A 20,985-nucleotide genomic window follows, 5' to 3' on the forward strand; every position below is an offset into this window, starting at 1 on the left:
GACTTTTAATGGCCATTTCCAAGCAGCTGCAGTTATCATTGGACTAAATGGCCAATAAACAGGGTATTATTTAAAAAAAGGCATTTTCTATAAAAATAATACAGTTTCTCATATTGCTGCTTCTCCTCCTAAACTGTCAACACAGCTATAAATATAGTGTAACTGTCTGTTTCAAGAAAAGTCATGCTCAAAGTAAGCTAATAATTTTCCTATACTCTCTTAGGGTTTTTTTTTACTGTTTGGGTTTTTTTTCTGTTTTCCCTTTAGGCTGCTGTTCAGACTGGCAGATCAGGTTTTCAGCTCCGAGTTTACTTCTTGGTGGGTGATTCGTCATGCTCCATCAGTTGGTTAAAAACAACACCAGCTTGGTTTGGTTTGTCCAAACAGATCTCTATCCCTCTTTAAAAAATGGGTATTTCTAAAGCTCTAGCAAGAGCTTTAAAATCTTACAGAAAATAAGCACAAAGAAGCCTTCGCTCTTGAGACAGAAGAACAAAGAGCAAGCAGCAATACAGTTGCATGGCAAAGGAAAATGCTTGGTTTCCCCCTTTCAGGAACTGACTATGCTTCTTTCACTTCTGTCCTAAAAACCTCTTTGGGTTTTGAATACTAAAGAAATTATAGAGATCCTCCTGCTTAGTCACAATTGCTTTGTACAACATGCATTCTGTTCTTTCTGCATACACTTAACCTGCAAACAGAAGTTACACATGCTTAGGCTGTCAACCAAACAACAGAAGTTCACAAATCTCACATGTCTGTTTTCTCTCTGTCTCCAGGCAGCCAGTTCTTTGGAAGCCAGTTCTTCTGGACTCATTTTTATTAGATGGTCTGGAGTAACCTCTCCTTTCAGTACTTTCTTAAATAATATCTAGAAGAAAAAAGAAAAGTAACTATTGCTGTCAAGACAAAAACAGCTTGCAGCAGGAAATACATGACAGAAGCAACATACAACATGCTTTGTACAGCTATAGGGATTATGTGGGTTTTTTTCTTCCACTGCAGGAAGTGGTACCAGATTTTTAACATAAAAATCTTAATTCCAGAGCTCCATTTATTCTACATAACAATGTATCTACATACACCCTTACTGATCAGATGTATAATCAACAGTTGTTTCAAAGGAGAAAATGAGATTATGCCCACTGCAGCAGTAATTCAGACATTTTGGTTTTCTAAAAAGGTGCAAATCCTCTGTATTATACAACAAAGAGAAGACAGTATCAAAGAGAATGTCTACGCTTCTTGACCGAATGAAATCCTAGGGTAAAAGAAAGAGAACCAACTAATTTAGGGGTATGAGCAAAGACAAGGCAGAAGTTAGCTGTTGGACAGAAGTTAGACAGAAGTTAGCTTGTTCATATAATTTACAGTTGGCTAATTGTAATGGCAAAATACTACAAACAAAACAACTTCATCAGAGTAACTGATAAAAGGACAAAAGACAGAAGCTGAGGAGGTATGATGTTGACTAATGAGCTCATAGAAAGCAGAAAAGAGAGTGAAGATAAAGCTTGAGAAATCTGGGTATGAAAAAGCATGGTGAGACAAGATCCTGGACAGTAAAATCCTTAGTGTAGTAAACACCAAAGAGTTATGGGGGAAAACAGGAACATCCAAATAAGAGATCAGTGGTAGGATGATATACACTACATTTTGAAACCCAGCAATAAAACATACAGTGAGAGCAAAGAGTAGAAGAATTAATAATGAGGAAAAAGAATACAGAGAACAGAGTGCCCAAAGAACAAACAACATGAAAGAAACACAAAAACCTATTAAAAAAACCCCAAACAGGTAAACTGCAGCAGGATTTATAAAGTATCTACATAGAAGACTGTTCCTTTAATCGATAGCAAATAAAGGATTTCTGTAAAGCACAACAGACAAATTTCACATACATTATTTTTAGGATCTTTTAGATTGAACATTAAGCTTCTGTATTTGTTCTTATACTTTGCATCAGTGTCTCGAAAAAAAGAAAACAGCTCTCTTTCAATCCTTGTGGCAACTTTTGCTGCTCTCTCCTCGGGAATCTTTAAACTGGAGTCTGTCAATCTGTGAGAAAACACAATGGCAAAAATTACCAAATGCTTCCAAATAATTAATATTTTTTCCTCTGCTTTCCAAATGAAAATATTTCCAAGCACATATTAATAATTTATTATTGTATTTTTACCTTTTCATCAGAATTTCTTTAAGAGACTGCTTGACACTTTGTCTTATCTGATCAGCAGAAGGTTTAGAAGCTGGCACAGTCGGCAGGTGTGTTGCACTAATGGATCCTTTCTCATTTTTCTTTTTCTTAGTTTCTTGTTTCTCATGAACACCTGTCAAAACACAGTTAAAAATTGTAAAATTCTCATGCCACTTTATAAACTTTTACTGTTGCTGGAGTTACTGTCATGAAGTTTTATTTTTAAACTGCTAAGAACTGAACTTCAAAAAGAAGGAATGGACCCACAGGGTGGATGGTTTTTGATAGGTCGAGGTTTTTTTATTTCTTTGGTTTGGATTTTGTGTTACTTAGATTAATCCAGAAAAAAAGTTTCCCTAGCAGAAACAAACAGGGTTACTGCCCTTTGATTTAAGTTATTTTTTTCTACACTAAACCAAGATGACCAGTGCTTATTAGTTTAATCTCAACTAAGATTTTTGACTCTGAATTTTTTAACAGCACAGATGAATTTTTCAATGAATGAACTGAGAAATAATATACCATGAAGCATGTATCATAAGCATAGTAAGTTTAACTTTAAAATCCCATTTTTCATTAAACTTAGTATTTCTATATCTGTTAGCCATCAAAATTATTTCAATTATAATAATCTTAGCTTCTGATTCAGAACACTCTCAAAACAAAGTCATTATAAGGACTGTGTCACAAATAATACAAATAATGGATAAGTTAACCAAACTAAAATCATTAAAGCAAAATTATTAATTTTCAGAGTGTCAACTGAAAGGTCATCTGTCTCAGCATGTGAATACATCACTAATTTTGAGCAGTAGCCTTCTATTTAGGCAAGCAATGGGAAATAAATAATACTAATTTTTTTCACTTTCTACTCTGGAAAAAGAAACAAATTGAAGACCGACAAAGATCTAACTGGAGAGTTCGATTGTAAAAAGAAGTCTTTCTTTATTATTACTTTCCCCTATTGAGTGCAACTTAGAATGCATTAACACCAGAAGCAAACTTAACTATATTTTCAAGTGGCTATAAAAAGGCAGATTTTCTTTTCTGTTGGGCAGACAGCGTGGGTGGATCAACTCTCATTAATTCAACTGATTCCAATCAAAATTACCAACTTCCCTTTCCTTGCCAGCAAGGTGGTGCAGACCTAAGAGCTCTTTGCCATTCTGTGCTGTGCTCTACAGTGTTCCTATGCTGGTCTTGTTAAGTACAGCAGCTTTAATAATGCTTTTATTTCCTCAATACATATTTTTGCTCATCTCCTCCTCCTCAGAAGGATGAAGAACTGGACTATAAAACCTTTTAAAAACTGTAGCCTGACAGGGTCAGGGGAAATGGAAAACCTTCACATGCCAGTAACACTTTGGCAACATTTCAACCATCTGATAAAAAAGTCCCACAGCAGGCAAGTGATGGGCAAGATTAGCAATAAACAATGCCATTATAAGTATAATTCAAAGCAGGTAACAGATGCACTGCTTTAATTTCAATGCTAATTGTCCTAAATGAGACTGCCAAGTGTCTTCTCTTTTTAAAAATGATTTTGAGATTAACTTCTATTCTGAAATGGTCACTGTATTGTCAGTATAAAATACTTACATTTAGATTTACATTTAACGCTGATATTTTCAATTCTAATAAGAGTTTCTAGAATGTATCGGCATTGGCAAAAAAACAGAAGAGCAGAATCATGTATTTTTTAGACAAAAATTCAAAGCTTGAGTTTAGGAGTTAAAGATGGTTCTCACACAAAATCTCACTAGCTTTGCTGCTGAGATTTCAGTTCGAAACGACAACAATTTCACATTATCACGATCTTAGAAGAATAATGCTTCCTGGAAGGGAGCTGGGGAGAGGACAGAAGTTGCTGGGAGGGGAAATACGTTCCTTCAACCTTTCAAATAAAATGTAGATAAAAATCTGATGACTCAGTGTGCAGTATAGTGCCCCCCTTTGAAATGAGTTGATAAAATTGACAATTTGTGCAAAACACATCAGTAAGTCAAAATATAATTCATACAGAAATTAAAACACTTTTATATACACTAAGTATTTCATAGCATTTTATGGAAGAGTATTTCAAAGTCTCATGCAATGTGAAATAAAGTTTAATACAGAGATGTCTGTGTACTTTTCTCCCACTCGGTTACATGAGCCTCCTCTACTATTGAAACAGGAAACACACATCTACATAGGAAGCATTTATCTATAAAAAAATAATTAAAAAAAAAAAGAGAAATAAAGATCATAAACATCATGGGAACAAACAGCTCTTCAGATCACCGTCTCTTCCACTATGGAATATGGTTTGAAAAACTGATGCTATAAAGAAAGTTATCATCCTTCACTGTACATATATGTGAATTACAGTGTGCAGTACTTCACCAAACCTTAGTACCTGATTTTGTGGACCTTTCTGCCATACTAAGGGATTCTTTACTTATTTTTTCATTTTTATCTTCAGGAGATCGCCGAGGAATTACACCAGTTTGTGGTCCTTTCCGAGCAGTAACATGCTGCCCTTTTTTAGTATCCAAGTCTCTGGACTCTGACAAGTTCTTCCCATCACCAGATTCCTTAAATAAACATTAACACGTGTTAGCACACTACTGAATGCTACAATCAACCACCACCTAATTACCACATATATTTCTTTTTTTTTTCTTTTTATATGTATAACGTATACCCTGGATGTATGCACCATCATATAATATTTTCTGAAGAGTTATTGAACAAAATTCCAAATTACTGCCAAGCACTGCAGTCTCTTTTAAATACTGGGTGAAGACACAACACAATTTGCATTTAAGCTCTGTATTGAAAACCACTACGTTTTATTTTAATATGTCAGGGATGAATCCCTTAACCGGTTTTAGCCACATATCCACAGACATCACTGATGTTTAAAAAGTTATGTAAACCAAAATTAAAAAGAATAGCTTACATGTCAGAATTTCCATATTACTATTCAGAAATAAGATAGAATTATTGATGATGATGTTATCATGAATATGATACACTAAAAGACTGAAGAATTTTCTCAATACTCTTTGCAAATTATTCTTTGGTTAGTAAAATCAGACACAAAAAGTAGAAAGGCCCCAATTAAAGCATTAGGCATTTTCCTCCACACACAATCTGAAGTAAAAATAATCAAAAATAAAACACTGTTGGCATATTGTCTTACAGATATTTAATATATCTGCAGTTTATAACATATAGAAAATTACCAGATGTCCTAGAATAAATTTAGAAATCTGAAAGAAAAATGCACTAAGTTATTCACCACTTCTATATACACCTGTATGTATAGTTTAATATACACATTGAGGAGCTGAACTTTGATGATCCTTATGGGTCCCTTCCAACTCAGGATATTCTATATGCATACGAAATGCACATAAACCTGTTCAAATATAAGAAGAGTTTAGCAATATCATCTTGAAGAAGTCATGTCACTTAGAAAATGAAGTAACTCTCAGTAATAAAAGAGAAGTTTTAAATTAGATTCACAAAGATGTTTGAAACATGATCTATTAACTGGTACTAAGACAGGAAAAAACCTTCTAACACCAGTAATTAAGAGAACTTAAAGCACTAAATAAGACTCACCCGTCTGAAGATTTTGACTTTGTGCTTCCCAGTGTCCTCCATTTGCTTTGTTTTTTCAGTTGTCGTATTTAGATTACAAGCAGGTGTTTGCTTCGACATCCCCAGTTTTTCACACTCAATTGCTTTTTCTTCTCTATGCTCAAGTTTCACTGGAGTATCTGGTACACTTTGATCAAAACACTCCATTTTTTTGTCTTCTTCAGCACAGCATTTCACACACACATACTCTTTATCTTCTTCACCCATCTGCTGTGCTTGAGAAAGGCTCAGTCCAACACAATCACCATGAAACCAATCATCACATCTACCACAACCTACCATAAACCTGAAAACAAAATAAGACATGTCAGTGAAAACTGTGAAAGAAGACTATAAAAGAAGATACAGCAACTTCAGCTGAACATACCACACTTGTTCTGATTTGTGCATCTCAACAATTTGTTCTTACCTGGCAAGTGATTTTCTTTGTAGCTTTACATCCATCTCCAGCCTTACGACATGGTATGATCTTCCTGAGAAATATTGGTTTTGGCCTTTTTGCCTTTTACAGTAGTCCAAGAGACTATCAAAACCTCATTATATTTATGTAATTTGCCCCCCAAATCCTACCAAGTTTTTTTTTCAAACTACTATTAAAGCTCATATGAAAGTTAAAAAAAGAAAAAAAAGAAAAAAACCAACTCTCAGAACTAGTAAACTTGTTTGAAAATACTTGAAAATTTTCTTGCAAGATCATATTATCCCTGCTTTCCTTCAAATACGGTCGTCATCCTAACATCACAAATGTATCAACTGCCAACTTCCACAATAGTACAAGGCCTTTAAGTGTTATGACAAATACAATAAGCACAGGCACAGCAACCTATTCTAAATTAGTTGGTATTTTACATCTCATTCCTTAGACCATTATTACTAAATTATTTCTAGGAAGTTACTTTTTATTGTCTCTACTGGTGAATACAGGGCCAGGAGTTCGGCTTCCAATACCATCAGTCCAGCTTGCAGTGACTGTTTTGTTTTCTTCTAAAAAAGGTACAGCACTTTTTGTGTGTAAGTAATAACTGAGGTACTGCTCAGTTATTTTATACAGGTGTCCATTTAAAGGACATCTCTCAATTCACAGGTCAACTGCTTCACTATTTTAAAAGCAGAATCAACTCCAGATATGGATAGTATTTTCAAAGCGCTGTAAAGATCACTTGGTCTAAAATAAAAGCATAATTTCTGACTATTTTGTGGAAGTATTTTGAAAACTTCATCACATATTACCAGTAACTCACTGCACTCATAAGTACAATTTCCAGTGCAACTATTTGTGAAGGATGTGGAATTTGTGAAGGAAGTTACACAGGTTAAACACCCCAAAAAACCTAATTCAGACTTACATAGTACGTTTTTTGACAATTCCTCCTTATAATAACGAACCTTGCATCATTACCAAATGTTTTCAAATGATGTAGGAACATCTCTTGCATTATCCACTTACATTTTCTTTCCCCTTTTATATTTTTTGGTTTCTTTTTTTTTTCCATTTTATTTGTTTTCTTGTTTTCATTTTGTTTTTTATTTACATAAACTATATTAAAAATATGTACTATTATATAGTCTGATTGAAGAAAATCAAGAAAGAGTGCAAGTGTATTATGAAAAGTGCAAGTTCTTTTTTAATACTGAAAAATTATTTACTGAATTCCTAGGTTTTGAATTCCATATAAGAGACCTGATTTAAAAAGTAATTAATGAAAACCTGCTTTGTTTCAGCAATATATTTAACAAGCTAAATACACTGACCTGCAAACCCCATTTCTTTCGTCTAATACCTTTAAAATCTCTTCTGTAAGACAATTCTAAGGAATATGATTCCTAACCTATGTATGTCCCTATTCAGCCTAGGATCTGCTGACTTACCAACTCTGCAGAATCATATAAATATTACAGAGGGTAATACTTGGAGCAACTTTTATTCTCCAGAACTGCAAATAAATGTTCCAGGTGGCTTGATGCAGGTATTGTATTCAAGAATACAATACTGGTATCTCAAGAGATGAGAATTCTTAATAACAGGGGACATTTGAAACAAGAGAACAGAAGGAAAAACTGTATCTTTATGTTCTGTCCTTCCCTGCTCAAAATACATCAGGATTAAATTCTGTTGAAGAAAATAGTATTTAGATGTAAAATGAGTCTGAGAAGTTTTAAATTTCCAGCAGACTGAGAAAAAGCCTATGATGCCGTTTGTTAGATTTGAAGAAACCGTTTTTAATGTAGTTTGTGAAGAAAACTATTTTCTCATTTTTAATTATTTCTTTTTCTGAGCTGCAAGTACATTTATGGTATTACTGGTCACTAGCAAACAATATCTGTCCATCTACTTCATAATTTCAATTAGGAAGGCAGACGTTCCTTCACATTTTGTCAATATCTCAGTCTTTTCAGATCCACATTCCAGCAAAGTTCAAATACAAGAGAGGTAACAGTAGGGCACAATTACTTCTGATGGTCTTACCAGAATAATACCACAGAATTCAAAAGCACAACAGAAAACCAAGAAAGAAGCGATGGGACTTCTACAGAATACTGATTGCTCCTTTCTGAGAGCCTAGAGCCAAACGTGCAAGGGCAGGATATACAGCATGAGTGCCTACTTCACAGCTGCAAGGGTCCACAAGCAGATGCTTTACACAGGACACATCTTGTACCATTGCAAGAAAATACTAGTAAAGCTCTGGGAACACTGAAACCAGTTGCAAAAATTCCACACTTTAAATTTCCTGCAAAGCTGAAATAAGATCAAAGCATACAGTCAGGTGCTTCATGCTTAAAGGATATTTTGGTGTAATAAGGAATTAATGCTTTTTGTTCAAAAATAGAAGGAAAACAAGAATACACCATCATGAAGCCACAACTGCTACTAATTGAATTTTTATTAAAATATATGGGGTTTTTTCACCAGTTTGTAAATTCAGCCATTGGAGACTAATTTGTTAAATAAGGAAGACAGATTGCAGCCTTTAGCGACCAAAACAAACTTTTGATTTAATGTTTAGAAAATGGACTACATTTGCAGAAGAGATGAGACTGAAGTACACAAAATGCTGCACAACTTCAACTTTAAACTGACAGCACGTGGATTTTTTCAGCTTAGTTCACACATAATAAGGGGGCAATAGAGATGGTGTATGATATAAGTAAGGCACCAGGATAGGCATCCAGTCTTACATCTTTATTTTAAGATCTATCAAATAAATAAATAATAAAATTTTTAAAAGTTAAAAAACCCTACAATTAATTCAGCTCAGAAAAGATCAGTCTTCTCTAAGACTATACACCAAGACTGACAGATGTCATTCAAGCCATCTTAAGCAAACTACTGAAGATCAAATATTCATTTGGCTTCATTCCCGTCTTCACAACAAGGGTTCAATTACACGATATTTTAACACACACACACAATAAAACTTGAGAATTCAGGATTCAGAAATCAAGACTACAAAGAGAATCAGGAAATGTCCATGAAGCCTGTACCATAAAACAGAATGTAATGCTTACAATTGTTTTGTTTAAACCTAGTTACACAAAATGGTAATAAAAATACCGGTGCTGCCTGCCTAAAAAAATTCACTATTTCTACTAGCTGGTTTTTTTTTCCACACTAGTGAACTGCAAGACTGCAACTTTTGAGGCTATGAGAGAACATATACTGATTTTGATACCAGTAATGTAAATAATCCTTTTTACCATAAGTCTACTTTTACATCTTTGTCTTTTCACTCGTTTGCACACAAAACAAAACTATGATTTGTAACAACAATTATATAATTGTGTCATGGGTAATGTTCAAAGACTAAAAAAGGGAGTCAAGAGAAACTGAAGCCTGGCTTGAAGGATCAAGGATGTCCTCTTGCACAGTTGTCAGTTTTGACTGAAGAGGTTCTGATATCTTGGACTAGCAAAACATCAAAGTTTCTGACTGCAGATTGCTTCAAATTTGAAGTGCAGGACTTTTACCCATGTTGTAAGGCTGGATTGGAAGATGTAAAGCTGAAAGAGAAAGAAAAATGTGTTTTAAAATATTAAATCACGCCACATTCAATAACAGAATTGCTTTCACTGGACTTTAATATAAAAACAATTTTTTTAAAGAAAAATTTAAAAAGAACTGATAGGTGACAGCAGACAATACTATAGCTCATTGGAACCTTTGCACAGAGCATGTTATTGTTTCATTCCTTTAAAGAATCCCCTTCAGAGTCCACATACCAGCATGAAAAGAGGCACCTTAAAATCAGAAAGCAATAGATGAAACATCTCTTATGATTGGAAGCCTTTCTTTGGTGTGTTATTTGTAGTAAATGAAATTCATTCCTTAGATGAAGAACTCAAGTTTGATTTATTTTCTAAATATACAGGCCATATTTTAAAATTAACTTATGCAAATTCTATTTATGTAACAGGAGTAAGTTTCCAGAGAAATTCATTACCATAAAATGGGCAGAAACCATCTTATTCATAAAACAATTTTTCATTGTAAAGCTAAACTTAAGAGTAAAATAAAAGACAAAAAATTGGGAGCTGTCAGAGTAGTTCAGTGTGAGCCAGTAATCAGCATTTTAAGATTTATTAATAATGTAAGTTGCACTGTCACAGAAAATAATTTATTGCTTCCCTTTAGTCCTTCATGTTTGTGGCACACAGCATAGGGGAAAAATACAATAGGACTCATATCTTAACCCAGCCCCCCACCCCCAACAAACAAAAAAAAAAAACAAATCCAACAATTCAAAACATCACTTTAACCCCAAACTCATGCAGGAGTAAAACCACTGTTCACACACTTTTTAAAGACTTGAGTATCTAAAGCACATCCCACCTGCATCTCCCTCCCTAAATGTTCACCAAATTTCTACAAAATCTGTTGTAAACTTGTATTAACAATACAACTGTGTCTCAGCTGCACTGATGCTACAGTCCAGTCCATGTTAAAGCAGAGACATTGCATGGCAGTAACTGGTTTTCCTTCAGCTTATTTAATAAAGAGGTTAGTTGAGAAGAAATTCATGGCATGGCAGTTTTAGCAGAGCATATGTTCCACACCAGTATAGCTCAATTAAAAGCTCAAGCTCTGTCAAAAAACACAGTCTTGTCGGAGTAGTTCCACTTATTTGCTTTTTGACAAATTCTAACACAGAAGACATGATTTTCCAGGTTCTGATCTTCTAGAAAGAACAACCAATCTCAAGCAAACACTATCAGCAGATCTTTGGCACAGAATTTGCAGCACAGAAAAAGACACTGCAAACTTATTTCCTAAGTATTAAATTTTAATAACCCAACTTTAATGCAATATAAGTTCCTTTTCTTTCTTAAAGGCACAATTTTTCTTTGCTTTTCATTTTACAGGAACTTCTCCAAAAAGGAAGCAGGAAAAAGACAAGCAACTTTATGCTTTTTGAACTAAAGGTAAATTCATGAAACATGCCAAACAGCAAAACCAAAACCACTGAACTTCCCAAAAACATTGAAAAAATTAGTACATTTCCTAAAATTAGTTACAAATCTATACCAAAAAAATCACTAAGGGAAGCTTCATTACCAGTGGATTCTATCCACATGTTGCATCTTGCAGGATCAGTGTCATACACTCTACAAACTGCATTTATAAGTAGTTTATATTTATGCACATCTTTTATAAAACCCTGTTTTAGACAACTTATGGTATCCATTTGCCTGACTCCCTAATGCTACAGGTATTAATAATAATCCTACCAATACTACAGCATAATAATATAATCTGAAAAAGTCTACTAATACAATTATATAACTGTAAATATAAATCACAGTGGAGTCCTTCCATTTGTTAATTATACATTACAATGCTATTCTGTTTATACTGTCATTCAACTGTGGGTGGACAAGCAAGATAGCTTTTAATATTGCAAGGCTTTTCACAGTGGAAGAAAGTAGTAACAGAGGCAGATAACTTAAAAGTATCATTCATAACTGTAAACTGATGACATCTTGCATAATCTGCAGTTTAGCATACTCATACTATTCAATGAACATTAACTAGAATTAAGGCACCATCATTATTATAATTATTGTTCCTCTTGAAAAATGTTCTCACAACAGATCATTTACTATATACAATCCACCCTAAAAAAAAAGTGCACATGTAATTTAAGGATCATAATAAGTTTGGAGCCTTAAACTCCTTCCTCAACCACCCTCTTTTGTACTGGCTGTGCAAAGTGTATGATAACCTGATTCCAATATAGTTTACTGATAATTAGCACTATTTTCAAAATACAAATGTCCTAATAATAATCCTTACTACAGGAAAAAACAGTTTGCAGATTTTTTTAACTCCATCCATCAGCCAAAGTACTTTTCTGCATTACATTTGTGAAGAAACTTTTTAACGATGACGTGCAAAGGAAGAGATCAGAAATACTATATCTTTGCTAAATCAACCTCTGCACTTCCCAATTAATCACCTTTTACAACATTACTAACTTTTCCTCTATATTATAGCAGAGTTGAAATGTGGGGAAAAGGAAGACCCTAAGCAAAACTCTAGTCCTACATCACTTAGTTTTTCTGCAAGGTCTGAAAAGGTCGGTTTGTGTCTGACCACAAGATCTTTAATCTGTCTTCAGGAAAAGTAACTATCTGTGACAAAGCTTAATATTTTCAACATCATTTGGATTCATTAAGAATCTGAGTAGTAACTTCAGTCTGTAACATTTTTTATGTGGTATATATATCAATACACATTTCATATATAGATAGATGAATTAAAATTTATGCATATGATTTGTTATTAGCTGATGAGAAAACATCTGACAGCAATATGGGAACACACTGGCAATGTCAAACATGCTGAAAACAATACTGTGAGTAACAACAATTCAAACCTTTCACCAAAAAAAACGCCTTTCAGATGTGCTGAAGATTACAAAAAGTTAAATCATCATTATCTGACTTGCCCAGAAACACAAGGTTTAGCTTTCATACAAAAGAACAATTCCTTTTAGTTATGTAGTAAACGTATATCTCTGAATGGAAATTGTCACAACACATCAAGCAAACAGACTGAAAGAATTAGTCCTAAAGCCAAACATTGACAACCCACTCTCTGTGTAATGAAAACATAGATACAACACAGCTATGCTGGTTACAGCTACCAACTCAAAGACAAGTGGAAAACAGAGTATGAATAGTCATTGTTCAAAGCCCTAGTGCCAAAGAATGATGATCTATTAACAGAAAGAAAACAGGCATTGTCTCTTACAAAGCAAGACACGTTATAACTTGGGAACTTTTTTGATTATGCAATTTGAATGTCTGTAAAATGGGATTCCTCCTGTCCCAGCCAAATCCATTATATCTGCAGTACAAGGGAAGTGCATTTTCACTTTGCATGTGGCCAACAAATTATTGCATGTATTCCTAAAAATATAAATTGACTCCAATTTTCAGGTGCTGATCTGAAGTAAAACAACATACAAGTACCATCCTTCTGTGCTTCCAGCAGGCACAGTAAGATTACTCTGGGGCCATGTAAGGCCTACGTAAGCGTGGCCCTTTTGGAAATGTGTACACAAAGAAAAAAAATCTGTACACATGATGACATGATCTCCAGACATTACCTTCAACCTGAATCAATTTTCCAAGCTTGGTATTACAGTAACAACAAGTTAGTGGCTTTGCATTTATTACAGGCAATACAAAAAGATTCAAGTGACTACTAATTCGCACCCTGAATTTTTTAACATGCTACCTTAACACGACATACTGCAAAGCTCCTTGCACATTATTTCTCAATTTGGGGCTGCGACTTCAGTTCAACTTCTTTTTCTACAAGCAATTTGTACTACCACATTGGTGAAAATTTTTAAAGTGGAAATAACCATAGATCAGGATAAAACCACATATGTTTTTTCAGATCTTCGCTCTGCCCTTGATATTTGTTGAACCTATAGTCGTTTGACAGTATTTGTGTCTCACACTTTCTCATCTTCCCTTACACAATGAACAGAGAAAAAAGGGAAAGAGGCTAAGTAAGCTGTTTCAAAAGGGAAACAAAAACTGCTTGAAAAGTAATCCAAAAAGCAAATGAAAAAACCCTTTCCCTAGAGTAAACTTTGATAGTTTTGATGGTTTTTCAAGAGAGGGAACTGAAATTTATCATCTTACACTTTTTCTCTTTGGCACTGCACTGGAAGTGTTTTCTTATTCTTCCATCAGTAAACAAGGACAAAATGACAAGGCACTTGAGATAAAAGTTTTGCTTCCTCTTGTATCTTAATGATAGCAAGTGAATCTGAAAGGTTTCAGTTATTTGTAGCATACAACTACAAAAAAAAGTAATTTGAACAAATAAAACTTCAGTACTTAAGACTAGTGATGATAAAAAGTGCTGCACTGACAGTCTTAAATCTTCTGTTATTAGGCACAGGGCTCAATACCACAAGTTTCCTCACATTGTCTCAGTCACATTCTATACACAAAAATTCTGTGTTTATGTACTAAATATTTTTCTACAGATTTAGTAAATCTGATCTTCTGCTGAAAGGGCCGGTTGCGTCGTTTTGCAATGCAAGCACATAAAATAACACAATTACAATACAAAAAATCTAAAACACTTAAAACTGACATCACAAAAATGAGGATACCCATAACCACCATCTGTGGCAACTCATGGGCTTTCTCAATCCAACCTCAGCTGCTGATTCATCCACTACACAATTCTGGCATCACTAAGAGCTGGCAATGCAAAATTGGGTTAATTGCATTTAATACTGAATCAATGCATATACGTGTATCTTCTGTAACATTACTTTCACTTCATAAACTAAAATAAGCAGATTTAGTTCGGAGTTACTGCCACACCTTCCCATACCAGTTAGATCCATTTAGTAATAAAAATCAAGACTTTCTGAACTCCAACAAGACATTCAAAAAAGAAAACCCATAGAATGCTTAAAATATTAGCAAATATAGAAAGAATGCAGGACAAGTTCAACTCAAAGCTGAATTTTTAACAGCTATCAAGAAGTTTAAATCTTAAATATGTATATTTTGCTTTAAAAATATCCAGCAAACCTACTGTTAATTCTTTTCATAGGCCACATTGATGTAGTCATTATAGCTGCACAGTAAATGAATTTTAAGGTGTTTGTTTATCAAATATGATACAGTAACTCAAAGCTAACAAGGGCTCTTCTTAAATACCATGAATGCTAAGAAAAACCCTCAGGCACCAAAGGTGCCATATTTCACTGTGATGTAGGGAGTTCTAAAGCACAGTCACTGAAAATTACTATTAAAACTTTCTCTCACATAACCAAAGGACTAATCAGAATCATCTTCAATTTGATATTAAAAAAACAAATGTAGGCTAGCAGGTACAACTGCAACTATGAAAACTCCCTCATCGTTAGGTTTAAAGGCAATTTCAGATATGCCCACATGGATATTTTATGGGGGTTTTTTTGAGACTGATGTTCTTCCTTCTCCTCTCCCCACCCCCTGCCAACTACTTAATTACTATTACATGAAAGCCTCACAACAATGATTACATAAATTGAAAAAAAACCCCTCTGAATCTCTAGGTATTAGAATTGTACTTGTACCAGACAAAAATCACATGTAAACAACTATTTGATTTTTTTTGGTTGATGGTGATCCTTCGACTTAAGAGGTCTCTGGAAAGAAGGAAATTACAATCTGGAACATAGATATCTTAGTCTCATTTCCTTTCTATGAAAAAAAGTCAAGTTTAAAGCGCATAATTTAACAGCATAGCAGAATTATACATTCATCAAAAAATGTATTCATATAATAAAACATTTATATTCAAACTTCTTGGCTAAACCAGTTTCTAACTCTCCATCTAAAACACTAAAAAAAAGTGTATGAGTGCAAAGGAAATTAACCGACAGTATGACACACAAGTTTCCCTTACAAGGCTATGATTTTTTGTTTTGGCACCAGCAGCATGAAACATTTAGTAAGAGAGGAAAAAAAATTATCTTTCGAGACCAATAATAAATTCCTAAGACACAAAGCCACACACACCTGTTGCCATGTGGCTTTTTGCAAAAGCCACACTGCTTGCTGGGCACCCAAACATGTTTACTTTCACTAGCAGAGGTATGTTCCAAGCCTTCCCTTCTAACAGTTGAAATGTTATCTGGAATGAACAATGGAGGTTCATCAAGTGAAAGACTTTTGCTACTTCTTCTCTGGCGAGGTTGGAGAGTCTTATCATTTCTTTTTGATTTGTTTTTTTCTTTATCATCCTCTTTCAGGTGTTCTACAACAGGGTGATCTTTTGTCTCTGACTCTTCCTTCGTGGAGCTATTTGTTTTTAGCCCAGTTGCAAGCTGGTGTTTCTGCCCGTGGGCTTGCTTCTGACCAAGATTTGAAACATGTCCTGACAACGAATGCGCAGAGTGGTGGGTATCTTTAGAACAGCTTTGATGAGTAGGAGATTTCTCACTTGCTCTTTGAACTGATGACTTCTGTGCTTGCCCAGAAGCCTGGACTCGGGGTATTTTCTTCAGCAACGTATTACTCTGCTTTTTTATGGTCATTCCTGAAACACAGCTCTTTGCTTTCAAACTCAGATCAGATTGTTTCTTCCTAATTTTAACTGGGTTATTTGGATGCTGGTGACTCTCTTGCTCATCTGCATTCCGCTTCAGAGCTGCTGAAGATGGACTGTGAACACCCGAAGCAGTAACACCAGCTCTCGTTCTTGAACGCATCACTTCTTGTTGCACTGTACCCAATTTCTGCCGAGTATCTGCAGTCAGATTTTGTTTATTCTGTATTACAGATTTACTATGCCGGGGCCTAATGTTCTTTTCATATTTTGTTGAAATGCTAATTTGTTTCTCATCATCCTGAAATTTTAATGCCTCTGGGCCTTCTACTTTGATACTGCTGATCTGATGCTGTACGTTTTGGTTTGTTTGGTCAAGAACAGTGCTTTCTAAAATGCTATTTCCTGGGTCAGCAGAAGTCAACTCTTTGCTTTTTAAGTCTTTATTATCAAACTCTGTACTGTCCAATAGTTTCTCAGACGGAGTTACAGTTTTCTCCACTCCCTTGTCATCATCTCCAGCTTCTGTTACACATTTCTTTACTGACAGTGTATTTTCATCAAGAACTTCCACATTGTGGGAAGCTAAACTACAATCAACCCCCTCTTTTATAGAGCTAGACAAATCTGAAAAGGTGTCACAAATTTCATTTGGATTCACACAAGTACTAGATGGATCATCAGTTTTTCCAGTTACTCCAATTTCATCATGCTCTTCTGTTTTCTTCTCTGATTCCTCTGCTTTATTATCATCGGCTTTTTCTTCTGAAGAATTTCCCAAGTCCATTGAATCAATCACATCATTTGACTCATTTTTAACTGGAGTCATTTCAGTATCTGCAGATACTGAACAAACTGGCTCAGCATTCCCAGATTCAGTCTTCGTTGCAACCTCTGATATTTCCTTTGTTTCTCCAGAAGGAGAACAGGCTCCTATAAAATTAGCACAACTTAACTCTTGGGATGTTTCCTGGACTTTTGCCTGATCAAGGGTTTCAGACTTCACTTCATTCACATCTTCAGGACCAGGCAGACATTTTGTATTACTTTGGGATGCTGTTACTGCTGCTGTTCCTTCTGTCTGCCCTGATCGTCTTGTACTACGCCTAACCTCTTTAGGCTGCTCTACTTTCGAGGGTGCAGCAACATCTGTCTCTTTAACTGGACTTCTCTCTCGTTTCTGTCCACTTTTTGGAGCAGATCCACCTTTTACAGACGATTTCTTGGTACTAACAGGAGGAGCAACATTCGAACGCTTGGCCAGGGTGCTCTGTCGGAGACTCCGTACTGATTCTAGGAAGGGAAAAAGGAAAGTGCCTTAGCTATTCAGCTTTCTTCTCTTTGCAAACACAAGATTTACCTAGAATAGAGCTGATTTACCCCGATTTAGGTTACTGGACACAAAGAGAACTTAAAACTTAGTTGTTTACTAAACTTAAAAAAACCCACACTAACCCATAACACTTGCATTTCAATTTTGCACTGCCATAGTTTGGATGTAAAATCTCGTTATTCCAAAGGCTATGAAAGTTCTGAGTAGTATATATAAAACAGAATATATGATAAAAAGACAATCAAAAACAACTGTACTTTTCTACCACTCAATCTTTTCTGCTTCAAACAAAATTTGCACAAGTTCTATTGCGATTAGAAGTATAACTATGAAGTTTAAAAAGCTTTTAGAGAACACAGTCTATGATCCAGTCACACTCTCACTTGATGACATCTCTTACATTTCCTAAACAAGAAACCATTTTAGTGCCTTTTTTAAAAGCATATTCACCAGCTTTGTACCACAGGCTCCTATTTAAATTTTGATCTCCATATTGAGTAATTTTATCTTTTTAACTCAACCTGTTCTATCGGAGAAAAAAGCATAGTGGTAAATAACTCCACCAGTTCAACAAGTTAGAAAAGCCCTAACTATAACAAATTAGCTACCACAAAGAATTTAAATATTTTATTAAAATATTCATTAATTATATTGAGATATTTTCATGAAAGAGTTTATAACTGCAATTACCATAACCGAATTTAAAGTAAAGAGAAAATACCCAAATAAAAATAAATAGAATCAAAATTTTAATTGGAAATAGAGACATGCTAGCATAATATTCCAATGCTGATTTGCTATTCTACCATGCTTTTGTTGGTGAGGAACCACAGTGCAAATCTGATGCAGGTAAAAGCATCAAAGTCTCAAAAATTAGTTTAAGAACCACAAGGCATAAGGAAGACATTAAGTATTTTTTAAAGAAGAATTCTAACTGAGTCATACCCTATGGATGTCAACTTCTAGCTGCTGTGCATGCAAAGGGAAGTGTCTGTATTTGAGTTCACACAAGCAAATTGCAAAGCTTTACTTTACATTTATAAATGTTGGGGGGTGGGATTGTAAAGATTTAATTTACTTCAAACATGCAAACATATAATCTGTGATCACCTTGTGCCATTAAGCGTGGCGATTTCCTCGGTGATGTGACTGATGTTTCTTCAGCACGACTCCTCAAATTCCTGTGAGGTAAAACAAGCTCATCATCATCAAGGGTGTCATTACCACTCTCTTTAACTCCTTCTTCATCCATAGTATCATCCAGGCTAATCACTGGAAAAAACAAACAAACAAGAAAGAGCCTAAAACTTAAAATGATCAAAAAATGTTGCTGCTGTAATGCTGAGCAAAACAGGGAAAAATAAATAAAGTGGTCACCGAAAAACAAACAAAAGGGGGGGAAAACGAAGAAATGCAGGACAGAAAATTCCCATGTGAGGCAGATTCAGTGCAGAAGAAGCTATCACCCAAAGCTTAAAATTTCTGTAGATAGTCCTTATAGCTTTTTTGTGGACTCACATTTTTGGGGTTTTTTTTTGCCACAGGAAGGTCCCCAGTCTTAGAGGATCAGCTGCCCCTCACTGTCCCTTCCCACCTAAGAAAAAGTGAAGAAAGGTAAACAGCAGAAAGAGCTGATCCAGGAGTGCATAGTTTAAAATCACAGTTTTCTCACAGGATATAATTTTAAAAGTTTTAAGTCCCAACCACATCACATATCTGGATCTGCAATGCCTTTTTGGAAGAGCATTACGTGCAGCAAGCACCTAGTCTCCCAGGAGAGACAGAGAACATTGTCTTCAGTGAATTCCTGTCTTCCACTAACCTGAGAAGAATCCCAGAAGTTGCTCCTGAAAACAGGTTTCTTAAGAAGCAGCCAGGCCACTGTAGGAGCCATTCTCCTCCCTTGCTTAAAGTTTGGTTCTGCAATGGTAACCTCTCCTGTCCCAAGATCCTATGTGTGATTAATGAACCCTGGTCCCCCCGTGGGATGCAAAGTTTGTGAGATCAAGCCAAACACCCAAGTGATTCTACAAAACATGTAGGATGGTCTGACAAGTACAACACAGACTCCAGTCAACCAAATATGCCTTTTTTTACTATTCAGACACCTACCTAGAAGCATTTTTAAGATAAACTCATAGGAGAGATATAAGATATCTAAAAAATTCTAACAACTGCTTACTTAAAACTGATATAAATTAACACCCCTGCCACAGAAGTCAAAATAAGCAAGAAGTTAGTCTAAAAATTCAAAGGTTTAATTTATCTCAGAAAATCTGCCAATTCCCGCTCCTTTTCAAGTCTAATGTTACTGCAATTTAAAAAAACAATGCTCTAGTGAAGGGTTTATATGCTTTTAAAATAACAAAATTGGAAGCTGCAAAACACTGCTAAAGCCTAACAGTGATGAATAACCAAGTTGATCAAGACTGTAATTCAGTCTACAATCACTTTTCATGAAGAAATAAAAAAATAAAGCAACCAAGCAACCTGTCAAAAGTTCAAATATTAGGAAGTTTTTCAGCAGCCTCTTAAGGAAGGCTGACCTTGGCACCCAGCAGTCAGCAATCTGGATGTCCATAATTAGATGGCTGCCAGGAGCTGAAAGCCAGAAGTTTCTTAAGCTGACAACTCATCGTCATTCATTTTATTTTAACCATCATTTTTAAGCACTGAACTGTACACACCAGTTACAAGGAAAAGTGTGTTTGCAGAAACTACTGGCAGCTTCTGCTTTCCAATCCAGAGCCACCTTTACATCTGTGCATGTGTACAGACATACACAGATATAACACACAAGCTGCAGGGGACTGATAATGTTGGGCTTACTCCACTCAGCAGTGTTCCTTAATCACTCATTTGCTATAAGCTACATACTGGGAAAGACACACTGGCAAAAAGATGCCATTTTAACTGCCCCATTAGACTTTATTTTCTCCTACATATCTAACACTGGCTATTGTCTAAGATGGCAAACTGAACGAGATGGATCCTCACCCTAACTCCAGTTGCCCATTCTTATGTTTCCAAAGACTATGTCCTCCCAACAGGTCTTCACTTTGGTATTAGTTTTCTCATAATGTTCCTACAATACATGAAACCGGTTTTCAGGAACAGATTGTGACAAAGGAGACTCCTTTCAGATTCAATTTTGTTTCTTCTGTGTAGAAACAAACTACTAAGCTACTGAAGACAACATGAAAAATAAAAACTATTCAGACAGCTTCTAAAACA

At 35.1% G+C, this 20,985-nt stretch overlaps 1 protein-coding gene across 9 annotated transcripts in view; it reads right to left on the reverse strand.

The window, feature by feature from the left end:
* The window catches only part of PHF3 (PHD finger protein 3), a 50,628-nt gene that overhangs the window by 11,904 nt on the left and 17,739 nt on the right, over window positions 1-20,985 (reverse strand). For 4 of the 9 annotated variants that reach the window (XM_064650233.1, XM_064650239.1, XM_064650237.1 and 1 more), the window contains 7 exons: window positions 18,862-19,023; window positions 15,890-17,711; window positions 5,810-6,134; window positions 4,596-4,773; window positions 2,180-2,330; window positions 1,902-2,058; window positions 755-871 (listed from right to left, as the gene is read on the reverse strand). In XM_064650233.1, coding sequence (XP_064506303.1) covers window positions 755-871; window positions 1,902-2,058; window positions 2,180-2,330; window positions 4,596-4,773; window positions 5,810-6,134; window positions 15,890-17,711; window positions 18,862-19,023 — 2,912 coding nt within the window. Of the gene's footprint in view, window positions 1-754; window positions 872-1,901; window positions 2,059-2,179; window positions 2,331-4,595; window positions 4,774-5,809; window positions 6,135-6,257; window positions 9,817-15,889; window positions 17,712-18,861; window positions 19,024-19,269; window positions 19,346-19,573; window positions 20,980-20,985 lie in introns of those variants that run through there. The other 5 variants (XM_064650236.1, XM_064650234.1, XM_064650235.1 and 2 more) reach the window with 3 other exon arrangements.

The sequence above is a fragment of the Pseudopipra pipra genome, chromosome 3, assembly GCF_036250125.1.
Source record: "Pseudopipra pipra isolate bDixPip1 chromosome 3, bDixPip1.hap1, whole genome shotgun sequence".
NCBI lineage: Eukaryota > Metazoa > Chordata > Aves > Passeriformes > Pipridae > Pseudopipra > Pseudopipra pipra.